The sequence below is a fragment of the Dendrobates tinctorius genome, unplaced genomic scaffold, assembly GCF_039654945.1.
Source record: "Dendrobates tinctorius isolate UK_male_01 unplaced genomic scaffold, ASM3965494v1 ptg000232l, whole genome shotgun sequence".
NCBI lineage: Eukaryota > Metazoa > Chordata > Amphibia > Anura > Dendrobatidae > Dendrobates > Dendrobates tinctorius.
The window spans coordinates 19,413,213-19,439,216 of NW_027361899.1; the positions used below are offsets into that span (position 1 = coordinate 19,413,213).

Here is a 26,004-nt window from a genome sequence, read left to right on the forward strand (position 1 = left end):
TGAGCTCCCTCTAGTGGTGGCTGTATAAATCGGCGGCGGGGGGGGGGGGGAAGCTTCACCAGCATTTAGCTTTCATACATCGGTCCTCCTTTTCAGTGGCCAGCTACAGTAAAATCCTGACTAAATTTCTTTGCATCTAATCATTCATGAAATGTCCTTCCTGTGCCCTGGAATCTTTTATATATTCTGATATTCATCACATATATGTATAGGGGACGGATGAATTTACTAATCCCTATGGTGCATTTCTTTTCCTCAGCCCTTCTCTTTCCTACAGTTTTATTAGGCCAATCTTTCCTTTTAGTGCTTGTAGTGCTTTATTTTGGCAAGTTTAGCAAACTTTTTGCAGCTGCTGTTGGAATATAGGCCTCAGTATTTTACATTATTTTTGCCTAGGAGGGATTTATGGACTTTGGATGCATATTACTGTGAACAAAATTAAATTTCTGGTTACTTTATGCAGTTTGCACTCTATGGAGATGCTATAATCTTTGTTGCTGGTTATTCTTACCCCCCTATGTTGGAGATCAATCAGTCCTGTCTTTTTAATGTAATCCTGTTATTTTTAATTGATAATTAATAAAAATTGTATTTTTACATTTATCATTGTTTGCACTTCTTGAATCTTCATGGTACCTTCCGTGACGATTTTTTGCTGAGATATGTCTATTGAAGTGACTATTGCCTTTTTGATTTAGGATTTTGGGTATAACTACTTTTTCTGTGTCTCACAGACAGATTATCCGCTTTCTTTATAGGATGGACTTTAAAGCCAGGGAAAAATCCTGGCAGGCTAAGGCATCTGATAACAATATAGGAATGCTCTATATAAAAAAAAAACACGAATATGGTGGAATAGATTGGCCCTGGAGAATTATGTGGACAAACAAATAATACCTAGGGGCCATAGGGTACAACTGTACCCCTCGTTTGACCTGGAAGATGACATCTTATTAAAAAGATGGGTTTCAGCTGCTACATCCTGCTCATTGGAATTCATTCAGATCATCATTGACAAAAATACTATGTCATTAAAAACCATTGATTCTGACATTGAAGAACTGGAGAGGCTACTCCTTAAGGATGTACCAGTGGAGAACTTTGATAAGGTCTTGACGGACAATAATAAGGACGTGGACAAATGGGAGAGTGAAGTGTGTCAGAATAAGATCAAAAAATTCCAAAGAGATCTAAATGATTATGACACAAAATCAAGTCCCACAAATAAAAATAAACCTACCAATAAAAGACCAACAAAACCCTCCCAACATAGAACTCCATGTGAAAGCTCCGTTCCATCTACATCTGACAACAATACTTCCATGAGCGACGGGGAAAATAACAATGGAGAAACATCGGACAGTCGAATGACCCTCAGGACTGACACCGGAGTACCAGATATCTTCACTAGATCTAGGAATCTCCGGATCCAGGGTGATCAGCTGAAGGTAATTAACCTATCTATCCACCAATTGTCTTCTGTAGAGGTAAGACTCCCGGAGCGGGGTCTAACTTTCTCGCCCACATGTCCCTTGGACACCTTCAGTGTGGTGAGGGATTTACAGCTTTTCTCCAGGAAACTCATTTTAAAGAGATTTCATCACAAAGACCATCTGAATGATAACTTCTCCACAGTGGAAGAGAGGAGGCGCTGAGGAACTTGGAGGAACTCCTAGAGGAAAATACCAATCCTCAGGTAAGTAATTTCCCAAATAATTTGTTTAACAAGTCTCAAAAATTTCCACCTGTCCCGCTGTGGAGATTTTTACTCAGGTCCTTACAGCGGAAATTGAGGCATTTCCATCAAAACCAACTTGGACATCCAACTTAAACAAAGAGGAAAAAGAAGCCTTAATTCATCTACAGTCCCTTAAGGATGAAGTATTTAAACCTGCGGATAAAGGGGGAAATTTGGTAATTTGGCCAAAGAATCTTATACGAACAACAAGCATATAAGCTGCTCAATACCCCTCATTGCTACCGCAAATTATCATATAACCCCTTACCGAAATTTCAGGCAGAACTCCTCCACATAATTGAACAAGCTTTTGAATAGTCCCTAAAAATATGGTGGAAACAATTCGTAAACATCATTCCAAATTACCTACTTTGTACTTAATCCCTAAATTGCATAAGGATTCAAACAGCCCTCCAGGTAGACCCATCATCCCAGGTAATGGTGGCCTATGTGAAGTTATCTCAAATTTCATTGATTTTTTCCTAAAACCTTTAGTTATCACCTTACCTTCCTACATTCAGGATACCACGGCGGCTCTTCAGAAATTGAACAACCTCTGTCTGGATAAACACACGATAATGGTAACAGTGGATATAGAATCCCTTTATACCTCTATAATACATGAGGATGGCCTTAGAGCCACTGCTTGGTATCTCCAGACCAGTAATTTAGACCCGGCTTTGTCCAGCCTGATCCTTACTCTCCTGGAGTTTTTGCTGACACATAACATCTTCATTTTCAACAAAAACATATATCTCCAAACCCAAGGCACTGCCATAGGGGCCTCCTGTGCCCCATCGTATGCTAACCTTTTTTTGAGGGCATGGGATAGGGAGATTTTCCAGGGCGACACCATTACGGATATTAATTTAGTGCAGGGTTGGATGAGGTACATCGACGATGTATGGTTTGTATGGGAAGGCTCAATAACTGATCTACATAACTTGATGGCCAAATTAAACAAGAACAACATTAACATCAAATTAACATACCAATTTGGAAGAGAATTAGACTTTTTAGATCTTAAAATTTCAACATCTACAGAGGGAATTATTAGCAAGAATTTGTATAGAAAATCTACAGCTACAAATTCATTATTACACTCTACATCATCTCATCCTCCTGCTACCATTAAGAGCATACCTACTGGCCAGTTCTTTAGAGTTAGACGCATCTGCTCTAATGATGCTGATTTTGTACAGCAAGCTGTGGACTTAACTAAAAGGTTTTTGAATCGAGGTTACAGCAAACAGAGCATAAAAAATGGCTATAGGAGGGCTAAAAACTCTTCCAGAGAAAAACTACTGTCCTCTGCCCCCAAAAAACAACAGGAAATGTATGACCAGATTAGATTCATTTCAACTTTCAACAACCAATGGGAGGATTTGAAATTTCTTTTTTTAAAAAAACACTGGCACATTTTAAAAACAGATCCTATTCTACAAAAAATTCTTCCTTCCTCTCCATCTCTAGTGGCCAGGAGAAGTCGTAATCTGAAGGATTTACTAGTACACAGCCACTGTGATCCAATTACCAAACTTGGACATAGTTTTTCCAAACCTGGTTTTTTCCCTTGTGGCATTTGCAAAGCGTGTATAAATACAAAAAAAGCACAGTCGTTCACAAACCACAATGGATCCAGGACTTTTGAAATCCGCAAACACTTAACCTGTTCATCAGATGGCATTATATACCATGCAACATGCCCTTGTAATCTCATTTACATAGGATTAACCACCCCGGAATTCAAAATCCGTATACGTGAACACATTCGCGATATTCAAAAAGCTTAAACTATTGAGGATATTTCCCTTCTAAAAACTCTCCCACGCCATTTTAAATCTCATCATAACTGTAATTCCAAGGGTCTGCTATTGAGAGCCATTGATCAAATTGAACTTGGCATACAAGGAGGGGATTTGAGTAAAACCCTAGCGCAACTTGAAAGTAAATGGATTTACCGCCTAGAGACAATCACTCCTCATGGCCTTAATGAAAATTTTGGGTTTAATTCGTTCCTCTAACTGTACATCCTGAGTCAGGTTATTTTAGGTGTTCTTTGTATATAAACTTGTTGATTTTATGTTTTTTATCCTTTCCTTTGGCTCCATTTTTTTTTTAAAACCTTTATTTTTCACTACTTACTGTAATATTTTTATTCTCTTTAGATATATAATTGCTATTGAAGTTACCCTGCGGTTCATAAACTGTATACGATGGAAAATTCCTTTCCCTGGACCTTAGGATTGCCTGGCCTCCTTTTTTGGATAGAAAAAGCGTCAAGAGAGGAAAAAAGGATCACAAATTCATTTTATTAATTCTTCTAGGACTCATGCATATTTAAAGATAATATTCATATTTTTCTATTTGAGATAAGTTTTGTATATTCTGGACTGTGTTTACGGTTAAGGTGGATATTCCCTCTCTTTTGGGACCTCACTTTAATTTTTCATACATTTTTTGGCAATTATGCACGAGTTTTGATTAGGGATTTATGTCCCCTCTTTCTTTCCCCTTCCCTTTCCTTGTGGATTAAGGTGTATTTAGTGAGTAGGTTGGTTTTTCCACATACTCACTTTAAATATTAATATTTATTGGATCGTTCCAAGGATCCCTCCCTGGTGCACTCCCATCACTTTTAACACAGATACACCTTCCCCCCCTTTTTCTTATTCAACCTTACAACTTTTTGTTCACAGTAGCCTTTTGGCATTTCGTTGCCCTTTTCTGCTTCACCTTCAGTGCACTTAATTATTTAACTTTTCACTGCGTAATTGCCCTGTCTTCCCTACGCCTATATTTTTTTCAGTGAAAGGACAATCACAGTTTTCACCTTTTGTGGTTATGAATATGTATTGCTAGCACTATTTGTTCATATCTACTTTCATCTTTGTATACAGCAATTTTTTTATTTTTTTTTTGTGTTTATTTCATTTTAATGGAAAGACTATTGCAGTCTCCACATTTAGTGTTGATCAATACACCTTATGATTATGATCTATTTTGATCTATCTTTCCCTGTGCCTGATCCTCTTTTTCCCTCTGTGCCTGCCAATCCATTCAGAAAGGACAGGCTTTTGGCTTTCACACTTATTATGCATTAATATGTATATGCGATCGCTATCCACTTTGATATTCCTTACACCAGGCTACTGGTTAAAATCTATTTTGTGACCTCTGCGCACGCGCCTGGTCTGATGGCCCGCTCTGACTTCCGGGAGCACTCACACACTTCGTGTCACGGAGCGCGGTCCTAGGAAGTCCCTTTTGCCTAAGCGCACGCAGCCAGTCCCGCCCCCAATCTACAGGTCCCATTCCATATCCGGTGATTACCGGAAGTAAGTTTTAACGGCAGGTCCTGCACATAACTCCGGTCACATGACCGTTCATATGGACCTACGGTAACTATAAATGACTTGGGAACACCATAACCTGTTACACGCCCCAGGAAGAAGCAATTTATGCGAAACAGCGCTGTCAAAAAAGGGCGGCGGGGAGGTAAAGCTTCACCAGCATTTAGCTTTCATACATCGGTCCTCCTTTTCAGTGGCCAGCTACAGTAAAATCCTGACTAAATTTCTTTGCATCTAATCATTCATGAAATGTCCTTGCTGTGCCCTGGAATCTTTTATATATTCTGATATACCTCACATATATGTATAGGGGACGGATGAATTTACTAATCCCTATGGTGCATTTCTTTTCCTCAGCCCTTCTCTCTCCTACAATTTTATTAGGCCACTTTTTCCTTTTAGTGCTTGTAGTGCTTTATTTTGGCAAGTTTAGCAAACTTTTTGCAGCTGCTGTTGGAATATAGGCCTCAGTATATTACATTATTTTTGCCTAGGAGGGATTTATGGACTTTGGATGCATATTACTGTGAACAAAATTAAATTTCTGGTTACTTTATGCAGTTTGCACTCTATGGCGATGCTATAATCTTTGTTGCTGGTTATTCTTACCCCCCTATGTTGGAGACCAATCAGTCATGTCTTTTTAATGTAATCCTGTTATTTTTAATTGATAATTAATAAAAAGTGTATTTTTACATTTATCATTGTTTTCACTTCTTGAATCTTCATGGTACCTTCCGTGATGATTTTTTGCTGGTATAAATCTGTATGTAGTGAGCTCCCCCTAGTGGCAGCTGTATAAATCTGTATGTACTGAGCTCCCCCTAGTGGTGACTGTATAAATCATTATGTAGTGAGCTTCCCTTAGCGGTGACTGTATAAATCTGTATGTAGTGAGCTCCCCCTAGTGGTGGCTGTCTAAATCTGTATGTAGTGAGCTCCCTCTAGTGGTGGCTGTATAAATCTGTATGTAGTGAGCTCCCCCTAGCGGTGACTGTATAAATTTGTATGTAGTGAGCTCCCCTTAGTGGTGGCTGTCTAAATCTGTATGTAGTGAGCTCCCTCTAGTGGTGGCTGTCTAAATCTGTATGTACAGAGCTCCCTCTAGTGGTGGCTGTAAATCTGTATGTAGTGAGCTCCCCCTAGCGGTGACTGTATAAATCTGTATGTAGTGAGCTCCCCCTAGCGGTGTCTGCATGAATATTTATGTAGTGAGCTCCCCCTAGTGGTGGCTGTGTAGTGAGCTCCCCCTAGTGGTGACTATATAAATCAGTATGTAGTGTGCTCCATCTAGTGGTGGTAGCGTGTTACACGTATTCGACCCCTAAATAGCCATGCCCTCTTGCCAAACCTTTTAATGCATGCCACGGTGCCCTGACCTTACCTTGAGGACACAGGTGTCTATTATATAGCCATTCCATTGACATTCTCACATTTAACCATTGCCATTCTCACATTTAACCATTGCTGCACCGCTTAGGCCTCTTTCACACTTCCGTTTTTTACAATCAGTCAAAATCCGCCAGGTTTTGAAAAAAATGGATCCGCAATTTTTTTTTGCGGATCCGTTTTTTCCCCATTGACTTTCATTATTGGCGGATCTTGACGGATTGCCGTCCGTTGCATCCGTTTTTGTGCGGATCCGCCATAAGGTTGCTGTCCGTCAACATGCTCAAAGATTTCCAAACGGAGCTTGCAACGTTTTTTTGGCTGGCGGATCCTCCAGACATTGATTTAACCCGAAATTCTGTCTGGGTGCCGGACAAAAAAAAAAATTCTCTCTCTCTCTTTCTTCTCTCTCTCTCTCCGCCAGCGGTTCCTTTAAATTTCCTCATTTTGCGGATCCGTCAAAAAACGGATCCTGTGACATCTGTTCACATCAGTTAGGAACGGATCCGCTTGTCCTCCTTTTTGGCGGATTATAACTGACACAAAAAACTGAAGTGTGAAAGAGGCCTTAGAATGTCATCGTCTTCTCCAGAATCGGCTGTTCCTGCAGATTGTCTATTCACTTTGTGACAACCTTGGGGCACAGTAATATTACACATTCTGCCACCTCCAGCTGCTTGGTTTATTGCCCACTGGACCACCTGGGGGGATAGTAACAAGTTCTGGCGCTGAATGCTTTCCTTTCTGCGTCAGCAATTCTCGTATCAGACCCTTTTTCCACCTGTTCGCCTCACTGCAGTGAAGACGCTGAAGATTTCCTTTTCTTTTGCCTCCTTGTAGTCATCTTCACCTTGGCTCGAGAACCTTTGATTCATGTCGGTGGTGCAGAAGATGGGGAGGCGGCGGTGGCGCTGTTTGTCGGAGCTGTGATCTTACACTCTGCATCTCTCTATCCTTTCTCGTACGACACTTCCCACGAAGTATAAGTCACCGCTGTATGGCGGATACATTCTTGGCACAATCTGGGTTAAACAAAAAAAACGAAACCAGATGGAAATTTTAATACAACAAAGAATTTAATTCTGAGCTGATTAATTACACAATATATTTTATAGCCGTTCCTGATACACAGCACCAAACCCCCTGCTTTCCTTCACACAGTTATAGATTTACATTTACATGGAAATGTCCTGTTGCTGAAATCAGGATTTTGTGTTACATGAATTTTTTAAAAAAAACTTTAGACAATGTTTTTTTTTTCCTTTTTCCAAATTATGATCTTTAAAAAAAAAAAAAAAAAATAGTAATCTTGCAGTTTAAACACAGGTAACTAGAGTTTTCAGCAGGCTCATTATCATCAGAGGCAGGATGACAATGACCAATAACACCCTTACACAAAGCAGATAACATAGGATCCACCATTCGCAATAGGTGATATAACAACTCACCTTCTCCCCCTACCTTCACAATGACTTTTGCACACACTCATTAGATGCTTCAATATAACAGATAGGATCGGAATCTTTGGATGGCTGCTAATGTACATGTGCATTTCCTGAAACAATAGGAAGCTAATGTCTAGGAAAGCCCTAGTGGCCAGTGTGAAAACTGCAGGATTTGTAATATTAAATTTTAATAAAAATGTGATAGGGAAAAAAAAAATTACATAAAGCTATGATTTAAACAATTGGTGATTTTCTGATGACACATTTCATTTATACCCTTCCCAACGTGTGAAATACATACCGGGCTGTGACATACAGCTGATACATACCTGAATATGCAATGACTGCCGTCGCCCGAGATGAATAAGTCATATGTAGAGAAGGTACTCAACTATCCAGAGCTGGGAGACACTGGTGGGCTCCAGCGGCTGGGACCCCAGTTACTGGATCGCTGATCGGGGACAGTCTTTACTAAAAGAAGTTCTCTTCAATGGACAACCCACTCCGGCTTGACCATATATTAACTTAGTACCTCTACTACCCAGGGGTGAAGGAAGAAACGTTATGAATGATATATAGGAGGTGTGGTCCTCATTATAAATATAGCACTGGAACCCAAAAGCTTTAACTTATATTCTGAGTGAGAGGTGCGTGCAATGTGTACAGTGTCCTGTGGTCTCTGAGTCAGCTCGTCACATCTAATAATCCATTCATTCTCCTTCCACTTACCTCACTGGTAATACTCGGAACTTCCACAGGTAATGAGAGATAAAAGATCCATTAGAGTGTGTTCTGCAGCCACGTGTCTGAAAGGAGATGACGTACGGGGTATAGGATCTGCCCCATCATCTTACAGTCCACGGCTGTGTCAGTGATCAAGACCGGACTCATAATTTGTAACAACTGAGCATTATGCTGTATGTCTATCCAGGTGTTTTATTATACACTCATACACAAGTGAATATGCAGCATATACACTCACTGGCCACTTTATTAGGTACACCTGTCCAACTGTGTGTTAAGACTTAATTTCTAATCAGCCAATCACATGGCGGCAACTCAGTGCATTTAGACATGTAGACATGGTCAAGACAATCTCCTGCAGTTCAAACCGAGCATCAGTATGGGGAAGAAAGGTGATTTGAGTGCCTTTGAACGTGGCATGATTGTTGGTGCCAGAAGGGCTGGTCTGAGAATTTCAGAAACTGCTGATCTACTGGGATTTTCACGCACAACCATCTCTAGGGTTTACAGAGAATGGTCCGAAAAAGAAAAAAAATCCAGTGAGCGGCAGTTCTGTGGCCGGAAATGCCTTGTTGATGCCAGAGGTCAGAGGAGAATGGGCAGACTGGTTCGAGCTGATAGAAAGGCAACAGTGACTCAAATTGCCACCCGTTACAACCAAGGTAGGCAGAAGAGCATCTCTGAACGCACAGTGCGTCGAACTTTGAGGCAGATGGGCTACAGCAGCAGAAGACCACACTGGGTACCACTCCTCTCAGCTAAGAACAGGAAACTGAGGCTACAATTTGCACAAGCTCATCGAAATTGGACAGTAGAAGATTGGAAAAACGTTGCCTGGTCTGATGAGTCTCGATTTCTGCTGCGACATTCGGATGGTTGGGTCAGAATTTGGCGTAAACAACATGAAAGCATGGATCCATCCTGCCTTGTATCAACGGTTCAGGCTGGTGGTGGTGGTGTCATGGTGTGGGGAATTTTTTCTGGGCACTCTTTGGGCCCCTTGGTACCAATTGAGCATCGTTGCAACGCCACAGCCTACCTGAGTATTGTTGCTGACCATGTCCATCCCTTTATGACCACAATGTACCCAACATCTGATGGCTACTTTCAGCAGGATAATGCGCCATGTCATAAAGCTCGAATCATCTCAGATTGGTTTCTTGAACATGACAATGAGTTTACTGTACTCAAATGGCCTCCTCAGTCACCAGATCTCAATCCAATAGAGCATCTTTGGGATGTGGTGGAACGGGAGATTCGCATCAGGGATGTGCAGCCGACAAATCTGCGCCAACTGTGTGATGCCATCATGTCAATATGGTCCAAAATCTCTGAGGAATGCTTCCAGCACCTTGTTGAATCTCTGCCACGAAGAATTGAGGCAGTTCTGAAGGCAAAAGGGGGTCCAACCCCTTACTAGCATGGTGTACCTAATAAAGTGGCCAGTGAGTGTATGTGCTAATTATGCAAATATGTATGGCATTAAAGTCCCCCGCCATCACCACTGGAAGAGAAGTGAAGAGGTAAGGCTTGACGTCATTAAACAGCTGGATCCTGTCAGTCACTGTCTGTGGCCCATAGATGTTAATAAGCCGGAGTCGCCTCCCATGGACAGTGACTTCCAGGACCAGACATCTTCCCATGACCACCTCCGTCATCCTATGCACAGTCACATCATTGGTGTTAAACAGGACAGCGACCCCGGCGTAAGGCTCCACAGCCAGTGACCAGAAAGAAGGACCGGACCGCCATTCCCTCTCAGCCTCTCTCATAAGCCCCAGAGATGTCAGTCGTGTCTCCTGCAGGAAGATGACATCTGTGTCCAGATATTTGAGATGTTCATACACCGCGTGTCTCGTCCTCCTCAGCTTAATGCTATTCACATTACTCGAGGTCACTGTCAATGAGAACCCCGCCATCACAACACAATATAGAAGGAGCAGAGTAAATGGAGCGCCCCACCAGGGCCTAGCGGGGTACTCGGTACCGGGCCCGTTGATCACAATGGGAGTTGTCACGGAAGCTGTGACCCGGTCCGTGGCCCTGGGGCTCCATGGCAAAAAGGGGATGAATGAACAATGAAATAAAGTTTATGAATAGTTCGTGACGCCATCTGTGGTGTTCGGCAAGTGAGATGCTAGGCTGACGCTGCATGCAGATCCTCTGGGACTGGTGGTGGGTTGCAGCCAAGATGGTGAAGCTCCCCACAGGTGGAGATGTAGTCCCAGGGCAGTGAAGATATAGCAATGGAGGAGAGGCACAGGCGGTTTAGAGGCCGGTGCCCAGATGTAGTAGTGCGGGGTGTAGTGATGCGGGAATAAGTGGAGGACACCAGCGCATGTAGTTCCAAAGCTTTACTCACAGTCTGCAGTTCACACAGGTGCCTGCCTCCGTGCTGTGTCCTCCGGGTCCTGGGCCCAGTCAACCTCCAGGCAAGATAGGATGCTCCCTTCCAACACTCCGCCAACATGTACATTTCTGAACGTCTCCTCTATAGCGCCTTTAAGTGAAGTACTCCCAGTACTGAGTTACACTGGAGTGCCTCCTGACAGACGTTCCCAAGAACTCTACTTGTACGGCAGACAGCTGTAGCCTGCTTCGGGGACTCCTTACTCCTGAGTCCCGGCTCACTATCCAAGTTGCTGTTGTGCCCCAAGTCTTAGATGGGAGTAGTGCATTTACAGCCCACTACTCCACCGGTGTCTGCTGCAGAACCATTAGTGTCCATACAACCTCGGGGACCGGGCCCCGGCCTTGCGCTTAGAACTTCTAGGCAGGGTTCTCCTCTAACCCACGTCCTCTCCACATCCACGTTCCCTTTTACTCCTTCGCTCCCTACTAATCCCTCTCTCTCATAGAAGGTCAGGTTTCAGTCCAATGTCTTTCTCTTTTCCTTTCCTGTGCCAGCTGGCTCAGATCACTGAGGCAGCTGCAGCACTCCTTCCTCCATCCCTCTTCCAGGGATCCTCACGCCTCTCTGAGTGACTCTCTCTCTCTCACTGACTGACTGACTGCCTAAACCTTCCCGCTCTTTATGTATTCTAAACTCCACCCGCCTCCCAGCACGTTTCGTGTTCCAAGCAGGGAACAACCAAAGGTGCTCTGCTACTCTCTAAGCAAGGAGCTGCAATGTGGCTTTGCTACACTACTTTGTGGTGAGGGGTGCAGGTGTTGGAGCGTGGTTAGGAGTTCCCACCTTACCTGGATGGTGGGGCACCGCACCTCAGGAGGAGGTGCAGTACCTCTGTGGCAACTGAATCCTCGGGGCGCCACATAACAGCCATCATCATGAGTCAGAGATGTTCTGTCCACCACCGGTGTCCATGTCAGACTCTACCTGAGGGTCCACAGATAAGGGCTTCCGCTTTGGTGGGGGATGGTCCTCTATGTCCCTGTCACACTCAGCATCAACTTTCCTCAACTCTTTCTCATAATCATCATCATTGGACTCAGATAAAACTCCATACTTGTTGGACACGACCATCACTCCTGCAGAATTCTGAACCTTCTTACTTGCACTCTGACCAGTGTCATATTCTGCCTCAGGTTTACGGGAGGATGTGTTCTTTTTCTTCCTTTTATTTTGATTAATACTCCAGTCATCAGATACAGACAGCGATGCTGAAGGGGGGGGTATCTGAGGCTGCTGGACCTGATGGACGACCTCCATGTTCCCCTCTGCACCCTGCTTCTCTGGTGCTGCCTGAGTGGACTCCTGGTGGGCATCTGAGCTGGTCAGCATCTCTCCTGACGTTAAATACTCCTCCTCATGTGTCCCTGCCACCACATCCTCATCCTCCTGAGCCTCTGCCCCTGCCATCACTAACTCATCAGGGAAGACTCTGCAGATGTTGTGCCAGGCGTCTGGACAGTCCCTGTGAGGGTGGCCCATCCTACCACAGAGGTTGCACCTGACGTCCCGGCAGTCTGCAGCGACATGGCCAATTGCCCCACACAGACTGCACTTCACCACAGTACAGGCGTTAGCCAGATGACCTTTCCCACCACATTTGAAGCACTTTCTGGGTTGCCCTGGATAATAACACCTTCACTTCTCCCTCCCAATGAAGAAGGAGTTGGGTAAGTGGGCAGTGATGTTATTACATTGTCGTAATTTTACCAAGACCCGCCACCCCATTGTCCAGATACCATCCTCATCTCTGACCTTGGTGAGTCCAGAGACGAGGTCACAGTGTCTCCGGAGCCACACCTCGATGTCCTGTGGAGGAACGGCCTCATTCCAGAACGTGATGTTTACTGTGACAGTGTCCGGCCTGGAGATAGGAACCAACACAAACTTATTCCAGCCCTCAGCATCTCTGACCTTGGGGTAATTGGCCCAGAATCTGTCCAGGTCAGACATGAGCTTGAAGCTGACCTCGTAGCCCTGCCTGTCCTGAAGATTAGACACCGCCAGTATCTCATTTGCCACAAACCCCATCTGGCCGCAGAGCAGCTCTGTCACCACATACCTGCGTTGTGGCAGATCCTCCTTGGCACCTATGTATTTAAACCGCACCACATTAATACGCTTGAATGTCTGGCCGGTATACCTGGCGCTGGAAGTGAAGGATGGAGCGCCGCGGCTCCAGGCATTCCTGGGGGGCACCTGCCGGGTCACACTGGGCTGACTGACAGGGAGAGGGCCTGCAGCAGGGGGGGCTGTCACACCTTGTGGACTAGATGGCAAAGGGGGATAGTCACACATATCATGTGTAACGCCGGTGTGTTTGTACTTTGCTTCCCCGGCGTTACTCTGCATGTCTGCATTAACCCTTTGCTCCTCTCCTCCTAATTAGCAGGGATACTGTTGTCTGTTACCGTTATGGATGCTGCTCAGTTCCATGCCCCGCTGCGTAGCCGTACATGCGTGCGTGGCTCCGCTGCTTTGCAAGACCACCCACTAGCTTGCAGCTCTCGCCAGGTGTCCTCTGCAATGCTGATTTCTATTTGGCCTTGCTTAGGGTGCCCCTGCTTTTATGAGGAATGGGTGTGTGCTACAATTGCTGCTCCAGCCTATCGCTGTGAGGCAGCTGCTATATAAAAGTTCCCTGCCCAGAGGGGCATGGCCAGAGCTTCGCATTGATTTCCTGAACCTAGCCATGTGATTGTGTGTTCAGTGCCTGCTCTGATTCTGATGAGTTCTGGGGGAGCTGTTGCTCTTCGTCCCTGTGTGAACTGTGTCTTGTTTGTCCACCTGCTCTGGGAGCAGAAATACCCAGACTGCCCTTCCTGGAGGCTGCATATCCAGGCCTGTCTATGTTGTATCTTGTTTCCTGAATCCTTGATCCTGGATCTATCCCTGCACCTGACTCTGTCTGAATTGTGTCTTGTTTCTCCGCCTGCTCTGGGGGGCAGAAATACCCAGACCGCTCTTCCTGGAGGCTGCATATCCAGGCCATCTATGTTTTGTCTTGTTTCCTGAACCCTGAATCCTGGACCTGCTCCTTTACCTGACCCTGTCTGAACTGTGTCCTCTGTGTGATGTTACTGAGGTCCCTCAGTGTCCTGAACCCTGTGACTGTGACTCTTTGCTACCTGACTGGCTGTGATTTAACCTGGGTTCATCTTGGAATTAGGAGTCTGGTGTGTCTGCTGAGTTTATGCCACTCTGTGCTCAGCTGGGGATTCGGTGCAATTCCCTGCCGGTTCCAGTCCAACCCGGCAGGGTTTGCACCAGACCGCTTGGGTTCCTTTCTAGGTCGCTTCCAGATGTCCGGAGCCTGATGACCGCGGCATGATGTCCGGTGTCTGACGACCTCTTTCAGATGTGCTGTGCCTGATGTCCAATGCCAGATGTCCGGATCCTATGCTTCCCTGCCCGATGTCCAGAGCCTGCTGATCGCTGCCAGTGGTCCGGAGCCTGATGACTGCGGCCTGATGTCTGGAGCTGATGTCCGCAGCCTGATGTCCAGAGCCTGTCGATCACTGCCAGATGTCCGATGCCAATGTGCTGATGCTCTATCTGAGATCCGAGTCGTGATGCCCTGCCTGTGTCCTGATGTCCAGTCCATGTTCCTGGTGTCCTGATGTCCGTGTTCCTGGTTTCCTGGTGGCCTGATGTCCAGTCCGTGTCCAGATGTTCCGCCAATTCCCCTGAGGTCCACCCAGTGATAATGGGTCGCCCTCCCAGGGCTGTGGGGTACTCGGTTCCAGGCCGGTCTCTCAGATGGGAATGTCACAGCAGCGGTGACCCGGTCCGTGGCCCTGGGCGCCCAAGTAAAAGGGAGATTGAATGGTGGAATGTAGTTGATTAAATGAATAGTTCGTGACGCCTCCTGTGGTGTTCGGCAAGGGAGGTGTTAGGCCGATGCTGCATGCAGATCCTCTGGGACTGGTGGTATGGCACAGCAAAGATGTTATAGCTCCCCACAGGTGGAGCTGTAGTCCCAGGGCAGTGTAGATGTAGAGGCAAAGGGAAGGCGTAGGTGAGGCAATGTCGGGCACCAGGATGTAGCAGTGCCGGGTGTGTTGGCGCAGGAATAAGTGGAGGACACCAGAGCATGTAGTTCCAAAGCTTTACTCACATTTTGTTGTGCAAGCAGGTGCCTGCCTCCGTGCCGTGTCCTCCGGGTCAGGGACTCAGTCAACTCCCAGGCCAGATGGAATGCTCCTTTCCAACACTCCGCCAACATGTACCTTTCTGAACGTCTCCTCTTATAGCGCCTATATATGAAGTACTCCTAGTACTGAGTTACACTGGAGTTCCTCCTGACAGATGTTCTTATGAACTTTCTTTGTACGGCAGACAGCTGTAGCCTGCTTCGGGGACTCCTTGCTTCCTAAGTCCCGGCTCACTATTCAGTTGCTGTTGTGCCCCCAAGTCTGATGTGGGAATAAAGTATTGTTAACTTCTACTCCTCCGGTGTCTGCTGCAGGATCATTAGTATCCATACAACCTCGGGGACCGGGCCCCGGCCCTGCGCCCAGAACTTCTAGGAAGGGTTCTCCTCTAACCCACGTCCTCTGCTCTCCTCTACTCCTCACGTTCCGCACTAATCCCTTCTTTCCATGGAACAATCAGGCTTCCTCTCTATGTCTCCCTCCTGTGCCAGCAGACCCAGGCCACCGTGGCCCACTGCAGAACCTCCCTCATCCATCCCACTCCTGGGGATCTTCTCTGTCTCACTCTCTGTCCTTCTGCATCCTCACTCACTCCCAGTGACTGAATGACTGAATCAATGAAATCCCTAAACTCTTCCCGCTCTTTGTAATATAAACTAACTCCACCCACCTCCCAGCACGTTTCGTATTCCAAGCAGTGAGCCACCAATGGGTGCTATGCTACACTCCAAGCAGGGAGTCGCCGAAGGTGCTTTCCTACACTACTTTGTGGTGTGGGGTGCAGGTGTTGGAGTGTGGTTGGGAGTCTCCACCTTACCTGGATGGTGGGGTACCACACCTCAGGAGGAGGTGCAGTACCTCTGTGGCGACTGAGCCTCAGGGGCGCCACAATAACGTCCTTCTGGGATCGGTGTCTGATGTTCTCCTGCTGAGCCAGTGCTATGCCTGAGGCCTGAGAGAGAGGCCGCCCTAGTATGCCCGTGCCAGATGACCCTGGACTGCATCAACCCGTGATGACTCCTGCCATCGTCTGATGTTTGTCCTGGGTATGTGTCTGATGTTCTCCTGCTAAGCCAGTGCTATGCCTGTGGCCTGAGAGAGAGGCCGTCCTGATATGCCTGTGCCAGATGACCCTGGACTGCATCAACCCGTGATGACCCCTGCCATTGTCTGATGTCAGTCTGAGGTCGGTGTCTGATGTTCTCCTGCTGAGCCTGTGCTACTCCTGAGGCATGAGGAAGAGGCCGCCCTAGTATGCCCGTGCCAGACAACTCTGGACTGCATCAACCCGTGATGTCCTCCTGCCTTCGTCTGTTATCCTGAGACGTGTACCCTTCCCTGATGTGCGGAATCGGGAGCCTGGCATTATGTTCTGTTTATATACTTTGTTTTGACTGTAAGTAAACTTTATGTCTATACTTGAAGTTGTGCGGTGTCGTGTCATTCTGCCTCCTTGTCCACATGCTCAGCTGCCACAGACCCCGGTTGCTACTCTTCCCTAGTCCGGGTAGGCCCGTGTCCCCCCTTTGGTCTTATGGGTCCACATTCTGTCCCCACCTGGGACGCTCGCCCCTCGTCGGCGTGGTTGGTCGACATGGAGTCGCTGGCTCGGCCGCGAACGCGGTCGTTAGTCGCGACATCATGCACATTATCATGAGCAGCATCATTATCAGACAGTGCGACGTCCATTACAGAATGTGAAACCCCTGCAACCCCCGACCTCATGGGCACAGCATCACCAGCCACAGTCTGTGCTTCAGCCTCATCAGCACAGTCTCACATATACTGTCCTGGTCCTGTGTGGGGCATTCTGGGACCTGTGGTGCCTCTGCTGGAGTCTGCAGTGTATGCTCCTGTTCACACTCGGCTGCCTCATCAGCATAAACAGTCTCACATACACTGTCCTGCTCCTGTGTGGGGCATTCTGGGACCTGTGGTGCCTCTGCTGGAGTCTGCAGTGTATGCTCCTGTTCACACTGAGCTTCCTGCTGCTGCAGCTGTTTTCCCTCCTGGAAGCAGAAGCGGGCAGCCTGTAACACTGGCCGTGTCCGCTGCTGGGGGTCCCGTCCTGAACATCAGGGGTCCTGGCCTCTACAGCACAGTCCTGCTTATAGGAGGTGAACCGCTCCCGCTTCCTGTAGGTCTCTGCCAGGGGCCCCATGCTCTCCAGCACAGATTCAGTGTCCTGCACAACACTCGCCAGCTGTACACCCAGTGTGTTCAGTCTCAGGTCATACGCCTCATTACTGGCAGGATTAGTGGTCTTCAGGCTATAGATGAAGTCTACCTCCATTTGCAGCGCTTTTTTTTGCTGCTGTAACTCACCCAGTTTTCGGACAAGTCCCTGTATCTCATCCGCTAGCTGCAGCTCGGGTGCACGCGCCGGCCCCACAGGCTTAGTCTTGACAACGGGTACAGGGGTTTTGAAGACAGTCTTGTGCGATTCCATCACGGATGGTTTTGTGGCCCCTTGGCTGGATGCAGGCTCCGCAGCAGGTTTATCGCTGCCACCCGATTGTGACCATGTGCGTCCTGACCGCGCCATACTGCCATGCTGCCGTAGGTTCTCCTGCATTGTCTGCCTTTCCAAAGACGTCCGTCTCTGCCTGGAAGCAGGAGAGGTGATCTGCACAGCTGGGGCCGATCTCACCTGTGCACCAGGCAGGAGCTGCTTACTGACTGGGGAGCTACAAGACTTCACATTCTGATGGATTCCATCACTCACAGAGACTTTTGCTTCTTTGCTGGAACTGGAGCAGATTTTCCTCCCAAAACTTTAGTCACAGCTTTTTCCTCCTTCACCGAACTGCTGCAGCTTTGACTCGCTGCATTCACTGGTCTCACAGTGGCTTTGGGATTAACATTCCCATTGGTAGAAGCCTGTGATGCTTGTCCCAGTGTAGGCCGGGAAGCCTGGGCCTTGCCTGGGGAGCTTCCCCGCCCAGGGTGGCCCCTCCCCGGGCTTGCTCCAGACATCAGGAGAACCACTGACACACAACCTCACAGCTAGGAGGCAGTATTATAGTAGTTATATTATTATACATAGGAGCAGAATTACAGTAGTTATATTCTTGTACATAGGGGCAGTATTATAGTAGTTATATTCTTGTACATAGGGGCAGTATTATAGTAGTTATATTCTTGTGCATAGGAGCAGTATTATAGTAGTTATATTCTTGCACATAGGAGCAGTATTATAGTAGTTATATTATTGTACATAGGAGCAGTATTATAGTAGTTATATTCTTGTACATAGGGGCAGTATTATAGTAGTTATATTCTTGTACATAGGGGCAGTATTATAGTAGTTATATTCTTGTACATAGGAGCAGTATTATAGTAGTTATATTCTTGCACATAGGAGCAGTATTATAGTAGCTATATTATTGTACATAGGAGCAGTATTATAGTAGTTATATTCTTGTACATAGGAGCAGTATTATAGTAGTTATATTCTTGTACATAGGGGCAGTATTATAGTAGTTATATTCTTGTACATAGGAGCAGTATTATAGTAGTTATATTCTTGTACATAGGAGCAGTATTATAGTAGTTATATTCTTGTACATAGGGGCAGTATTATAGTAGTTATATTCTTGTACATAGGAGCAGTATTATAGTAGTTATATTATTGTACATAGGAGCAGTATTATAGTAGTTATATTCTTGTACATAGGGGCAGTATTATAGTAGTTATATTCTTGTACATAGGAGCAGTATTATAGTAGTTATATTCTTGTACATAGGAGGCAGTATTATAGTAGTTATATTATTGTACATAGGAGCAGTATTATAGTAGTTATATTCTTGTACATAGGGGCAGTATTATAGTAGTTATATTCTTGTACATAGGAGCAGTATTATAGTAGATATATTCTTGTACATAGGAGCAGTATTATAGTAGTTATATTATTGTACATAGGAGCAGTATTATAGTAGTTATATTCTTGTACATAGGGGCAGTATTATAGTAGTTATATTCTTGTACATAGGGGCAGTATTATAGTAGTTATATTCTTGTACATAGGAGCAGTATTATAGTAGTTATATTCTTGTACATAGGAGCAGTATTATAGTAGTTATATTCTTGTACATAGGAGCAGTATTATAGTAGTTATATTCTTGTACATAGGAGCAGTATTATAGTAGTTATATTATTGTACATAGGAGCAGTATTATAGCAGTTATATTCTTGTACATAGGGGCAGTATTATAGTAGTTATATTCTTGTACATAGGGGGCAGAATTATAGTAGTTATATTCTTGTACATAGGAGCAGTATTATAGTAGTTATATTCTTGTACATAGGAGCAGTATTATAGTAGTTATATTCTTGTACATAGGAGCAGTATTATAGTAGTTATATTCTTGTACATAGGAGCAGTATTATAGTAGTTATATTATTGTACATAGGAGCAGTATTATAGTAGTTATATTCTTGTACATACGGGCAGTATTATAGTAGATATATTCTTGTACATAGGGGCAGTATTATAGTAGTTATATTCTTGTACATAGGAGCAGTATTATAGTAGTTATATTCTTGTACATAGGAGCAGTATATAGTAGTTATATTCTTGTACATAGGGGCAGTATTATAGTAGTTATATTCTTGTACATAGGGGGCAGTATTATAGTAGTTATATTCTTGTACATAGGGGGCAGTATTATAGTAGTTATATTCTTGTACATAGGGGGCAGTATTATAGTAGTTATATTCTTGCACATAGGGAGCAGTATTATAGTAGTTATATTCTTGTACATAGGGGCAGTATTATAGTAGTTATATTCTTGCACATAGGGGGCAGTATTATAGTAGTTATATTCTTGTACATAGGGGCAGTATTATAGTAGTTATATTCTTGTACATAGGGGGCAGTATTATAGTAGTTATATTCTTGTACATAGGGGGCAGTATTATAGTAGTTATATTCTTGACATAGGAGCAGTATTGTAGTAGTTATATTCTTGTACATGGGGACAGTATTATAGTAGTTATATTCTTGTACATAGGGGCAGTATTATAGTAGTTATATTCTTGTACATAGGGGACAGTATTATAGTAGTTATATTCTTGTACATGGGGACAGTATTATAGTAGTTATATTCTTGTACATAGGGGCAGTATTATAGTAGTTATATTCTTGACATAGGAGCAGTATTATAGTAGTTATATTCTTGTACATAGGAGCAGTATTGTAGTAGTTATATTCTTGTACATGGGGACAGTATTATAGTAGTTATATTCTTGTACATAGGGGCAGTATTATAGTAGTTATATTCTTGTACATAGGGGCAGTATTATAGTAGTTATATTCTTGTACATAGGAGCAGTATTATAGTAGTTATATTCTTGTACATAGGGGCAGTATTATAGTAGTTATATTCTTGTACATGGGGACAGTATTATAGTAGTTATATTCTTGTACAGAGGGGCAGTATTATAGTAGTTATATTCTTGACATAGGAGCAGTATTATAGTAGTTATATTCTTGTACATAGGGGCAGTATTATAGTAGTTATATTCTTGTACATAGGAGCAGTATTATAGTAGTTGTATTCCTACACATGGGGGGGGGTAGTATTATAATAGCTGTATTCTTGATTATACGGGCAGTATTATACATCTTTGTAACACTGTAATGCCTCATGTTCAGAGTAGGGAATCGTCTCTGATACATTTTTCTGTGTATTAATAAGCTCAGCTGTTTGCCAATATCAAGAAAAGCACAAGTGTCGTTTGGATAACAGAATTACTCGGCATGTCTGTAAAGAATGAGAAAGGCTTTTAATTGCTGCATAGGTTATAAACTGCCTGAAATATCTCATGTTTATTCATCCTAAAAATCATCAGATTCTGACATCCAGTCTATAAAAATAACGCTTACCTTTCTGTAGGTCTTAGGCTAACAGTGGTTGAAGTAAGGCCTACGGAAACCTGTGACTTGCCATGGATTTGTTATCCCCTGTAATAACCCTCTGTCAGTGATTTTCGCCTTCACCGTCTGTATTCTGTTTTTGTCTTCACCTTTTTAGCTTTTAATATACTGAACAGGTGCAATATGATATAGGACCAGCAGGTGGCAACTCTCACAATAGATATATACTGTATAGTTCAGAGTATTCACTTAGCAGATAACACTTTTGGCCATTATGTGTGAATGCATCAGGCACTAAAGCTAGAAAAAAAACATCTTGATATATTATAATAATATTTTGTATAATTACCCACTATATACCCAGTGCCACTATCCTAAAACCACAATAAGACTGCACACTGCACATATGATTGCAGCTTTTTTGGCTTGTGAAAAAGAACCAGGCATTTTTAACAAGAATTTTTTGGTGATTATTTTTTTTTATTAATATTTTGTTTTTCATGCATTTATCCACAACTGCAGTCTTCACATGGAAGCAAGGGACCCCTGTTCTGGTTATCATGGGGGTCCTATTGATTGATGCTGGATGCAGTGGTTTTATTGCTGTGTGTGAAATTGCTCAAGGGACGTGGTCATGAATTGCTCAATGGAAAAGATAGACCGGACCGAAAGAAAGTGAGAACTGTAGTCTCAAGTCAAGCCAAGTATCTAAGAAGGGAATAGGCGGAAAAGAGTGCACTTCAGGGGGCACAAACTTATACAAAGTTAGGAAACTTTCTGCCCTGTGTATCCTGGACTCCACCTCCTTCCCCTTCCTTCTTCTGGCTCTGCTTCCTTCCTCTGGCTTTGCTTCCTTCCCCTGGCTCCGCTTCCTTCCCCTGGCTCTGCTTCCTTCCCCTGGCTCTGCTTCCTTCCCCTGGCTCCGCTTCCTTCCCCTGGCTCCGCTTCCTTCCCATGGCTCCGCTTCCTTCCACTGGCTCCGCTTCCTTCCTCTGGCTCTGCTTCCTTCCCCTGGCTCCGCTTCCTTCCCCGGCTCTGCTTCCTTCCCATGGCTCCGCTTCCTTCCCATGGCTCCGCTTCCTTCCCCTGGCTCCGCTTCCTTCCCATGGCTCCACTTCCTTCCCTTGGCTCCGCTTCCTTCCCTTGGCTCCGCTTCCTTCCCCTGGCTCCGCTTCCTTCCTCTGGCTCTGCTTCCTTCCCCTGGCTCCACTTCCTTCCCCTGGCTCCGCTTCCTTCCCCTGGCTCCGCTTCCTTCCTCTGGCTCTGCTTCCTTCACCTGGCTCCATTTCCTTCCGCTGGCTCCGCTGCCCCTGTTGTGCTCCACGTTTTATTTTGCAGGCTGCCCGGCATGGATCACTGACATTATCTCCCTAGACAAATGTTAGGTCCATTAAGACACACACCTGTGTCTTGGGATTGAGACTCCACAGTCCTATGTTTGGTGTGAGCCGCCATTTCTGATAATTGTGCTTTAACCACAATTTATCTCTACTGGATTCCATTTCATCTTGCCTGTTACATCTGAGATTCCTAAGTCCTCAACGTTCCATATGTCCTCGAGGAACATGTAGCAGTGCCCGGGGTCTATGAGCCCAAACGGACCTGAGGCTTAGTGAAGCCACCTGGCCAGGTGAGCCTAAGACACAGCAAAAGGTTCCAGATCAGGTACAGAGGATCTAACAGGTATCGTAGTGTGTCATGTGATAAAATTCAGGCTGCATACAGCCACCACTAGGGGGAGCTCACTGAAGATCAATTTATGCAGCCACCACTAGGGGGAGCTCACAACATACAGACACAGATATAGAAGTGCGATCCACCACTGCACAGAACACGTCTCCTCCAGAGTCCAGCGGACATGACTCCAGCAGCAGACATGTCCGCTGCAGGAGTCATGTCCGCTGCAGGAGATATGAGGAGTCGCGTCCACTGCAGGAGTCGCGTCCGCTGCAGGAGACATGTCCGCTGCAGGAGTCATGTCCGCTGCAGGAGTCGCGTCAGCTGCAGGAGTCGCGTCCGCTGCAGGAGTCGCGTCCGCTGCAGGAGTCGCGTCCGCTGCAGGAGTCGCGTCCGCTGCAGGAGACATGTCCACTGCAGGAGTCATGTCCACTGCAGGAGTCATGTCCGCTGCAGGAGTCGCGTCCGCTGCAGGAGTCGCGTCCGCTGCAGGAGATATGTCCGCTGCAGGAGATATGTCTGCTGCAGGAGTCGCGTCCGCTGCAGGAGATATGTCCGCTGCAGGAGTCGTGTCCGCTGCAGGAGTCGCGTCCGCTGCAGGAGACATGTCCGCTGCAGGAGTCATGTCCGCTGCAGGAGTCATGTCCGCTGCAGGAGTCGCGTCCGCTGCAGGAGTCACGTCCGCTGCAGGAGTCACGTCCGCTGCAGGGGTCACGTCCGCTGCAGGAGTCGCGTCCGCTGCAGGAGTCGCGTCCGCTGCAGGAGATATGTCCGCTGCAGGAGATATGTCTGCTGCAGGAGTCGCGTCCGCTGCAGGAGATATGTCCGCTGCAGGAGTCGCGTCCGCTGCAGGAGTCGCGTCCGCTGCAGGAGACATGTCCGCTGCAGGAGTCATGTCCGCTGTAGGAGTCATGTCCGCTGCAGGAGTCGCGTCCGCTGCAGGAGTCACGTCCGCTGCAGGAGTCACGTCCGCTGCAGGGGTCGCGTCCGCTGCAGGAGTCGCGTCCGCTGCAGGAGTCGCGTCCGCTGCAGGAGTCGCGTCCGCTGCAGGAGACATGTCCGCTGCAGGAGTCATGTCCGCTGCAGGAGTCACGTCCGCTACAGGAGTCGCGTCCGCTGCAGGAGTCGCGTCCGCTGCAGGAGTCACGTCCGCTGCAGGGGTCGCGTCCGCTGCAGGTGAAGCAGCAGCTGGGCGTTGGCGCTGGATCCAGGGAAGTTCTATCCTGACTTTGCTATTTTACATGATGGCAAACAGTTGGGGACCCCTTTAAGATGTGTGTCCCAATCCCATCCTCCATATTCAGCCCCTGTGATCCATCCTTTCCCTCCTCTGCGATCCTTCTCTGCTCCCTGGAATATTCGTTCCCAATAATTGTGCCGTGTAAACGAGCTGCTAATCACCTGACGAGCGAGTGAAGTCTTTGTTCGTTAGGTGAAACGATCTTTTAGCTTGGACCTGTGCTGCCGAGAACAATGACAGCCATTGTGCACAGATCCCTCACCGATACACCACTGATCGTTCTGTGCACACGGCAGACGCCATCGCGCTTTCAGACCAGGATATAAAATATCTGCTGATCGGCCATCATGCAGCAGATACCGCAGATCTGTCAGTGTGAGTCCACCCTCATCACCCACCCTGCATTTAATAACGTCCCCTACTATTTGGAAAATTCCAGAAACCCCTGTAAACTGGAAAACCTTTCCCTCTGCTGATACCTTCCTGGACATTGCTGACTGTTTCCTTTTCCTTTGCTGATGCCATCCTGGACATTGCTGACTGTTTCCTTTCCCTCTACTGTTACCATCCTGGACATTGCTGACTGTTTCCTTTCCCTCTGTTGATACTATCCTGGACATTGCTAACTGTTTCCTTTCCCTCTGCTGATACCATCCTGGACATTGCTGACTGTTTCCTTTTCCACCTTTCTTTCATGATAGAAGTCATGAATTGAGGAGGTCAGTTGTCTGGACAGGTTTGGGCAATTTCAGGGGGTCTAGTCTTGTGCCCCACACCTTGGGATAGTTGACATCTTGCAGGGTTTCCTTAGTGAGATACTTTAGCATTAATCTTCTCTGTTGCCATATGCCCCCCAGCAGTGGGAGCCCCTAGGCAGCTGCATCCTGGTGAGTTACATTGTATAGATTCTTACTTGTAGCCATCACCTCTAGATTCCAGGCTTTGTTACAATGTATCAGGGTCTGCTGCTCCTTGTGGAGCTGATTGCCCAGGGGGTCCATATCCTGCCTTATTGGGGGCATTGCTGCCCCTGAGATCACACACTGCTCCATGCACCAGTCACATCAGCAGTGGCAGCACATGGAAGAAGTTGCCTGGCAGCACCTCCTTCAGTTTTCCTTCTCCTTCCTCCTCCCCTGGCAGCACATTTCTTGCTCTCCACAAGTGTCCTGTGTGCTGGGGGAATGCATGGCAGAGGCTGCAGCCTGGCAGTAGGCAGGTCTGTGCCCAGCTTTGTGCCCATGTGCAGGGCAGCATTTATCTCTCTGAGGATTGCCATGCTGGAGTAATACCCTGGAGGAGACTGATGCCCTGCGCAGGGACCTGGAGGCTGGAGGAGACTTTCCTGGAGTCCTGGCTGCATGGACTGAGCCTTGATCCTTCTTCTCTTCTGGGGCCACCATGGCATTTACTTTCTCTGCTTTCTGCTACATGTTGTCCCTGGTCCTGTGCGCTGCGCTCATCTTCTTTGCAATTTGGCATGTAAGTAATGGGCATGGGGGCTGTCAGGGGCATGGCAAGGGGCTATGCACATTGGGGCGCAGAAAGTAGCAGGAGCAAATATAGGAGTTATGTATATGGGGTCACAGAGGGTAGTACCATTATATAGTCAGGATTTCTGGGCATGTGGGCTCAGGAGTGACAGGGGCAGATCCAGGGGTTATGTGTAAGAGGTCACAATAGGAGGCAGGGGCAGATCCAGGAGTTAGGTATATAGGGGTATATTGGGTCGTATGGGCACAGAGAGTGGCAGGGCATCTCCAAATCATTTTTGCTTAGGAAAAACAGAGGGTGATGCTGGCATATATAGGAATTATGCCCATAGGGCACAGAGTATGGCAGTGGCATATCCAGGATTTATGTCTATAGGATGGAAAGGATGGCAGTGGCATACCTTTGGGTTAGGTGTATGGAGGCACAGACATTGTTAGGAGAAGTATAAGTCAGGTTTAGTGGGTAGCATGAACATACCCAG

At 46.2% G+C, this 26,004-nt stretch overlaps 1 protein-coding gene and 1 long non-coding RNA gene across 2 annotated transcripts in view; one reads left to right on the forward strand and one right to left on the reverse strand.

Annotated features, from left to right (window-relative positions):
* Positions 1-4,641: 4,641 nt before the first annotated feature.
* On the reverse strand, positions 4,642-21,254 carry LOC141059993 (uncharacterized). Its single transcript, XR_012222639.1, has 2 exons — positions 21,122-21,254; positions 4,642-7,502 (listed from the first exon to the last, which is right to left on the reverse strand). It is a non-coding gene; the product is annotated as an uncharacterized lncRNA (long non-coding RNA).
* A 3,787-nt stretch (positions 21,255-25,041) lies between these two features.
* CNIH3 (cornichon family AMPA receptor auxiliary protein 3) overlaps positions 25,042-26,004 on the forward strand; it is a 77,965-nt gene continuing 77,002 nt past the window's right edge. Inside the window, exon 1 of the mRNA XM_073556404.1 lies at positions 25,042-25,511. Coding sequence (XP_073412505.1) covers positions 25,431-25,511 — 81 coding nt within the window. The 5' untranslated portion in view covers positions 25,042-25,430. The remainder of the gene's footprint in view (positions 25,512-26,004) is intronic.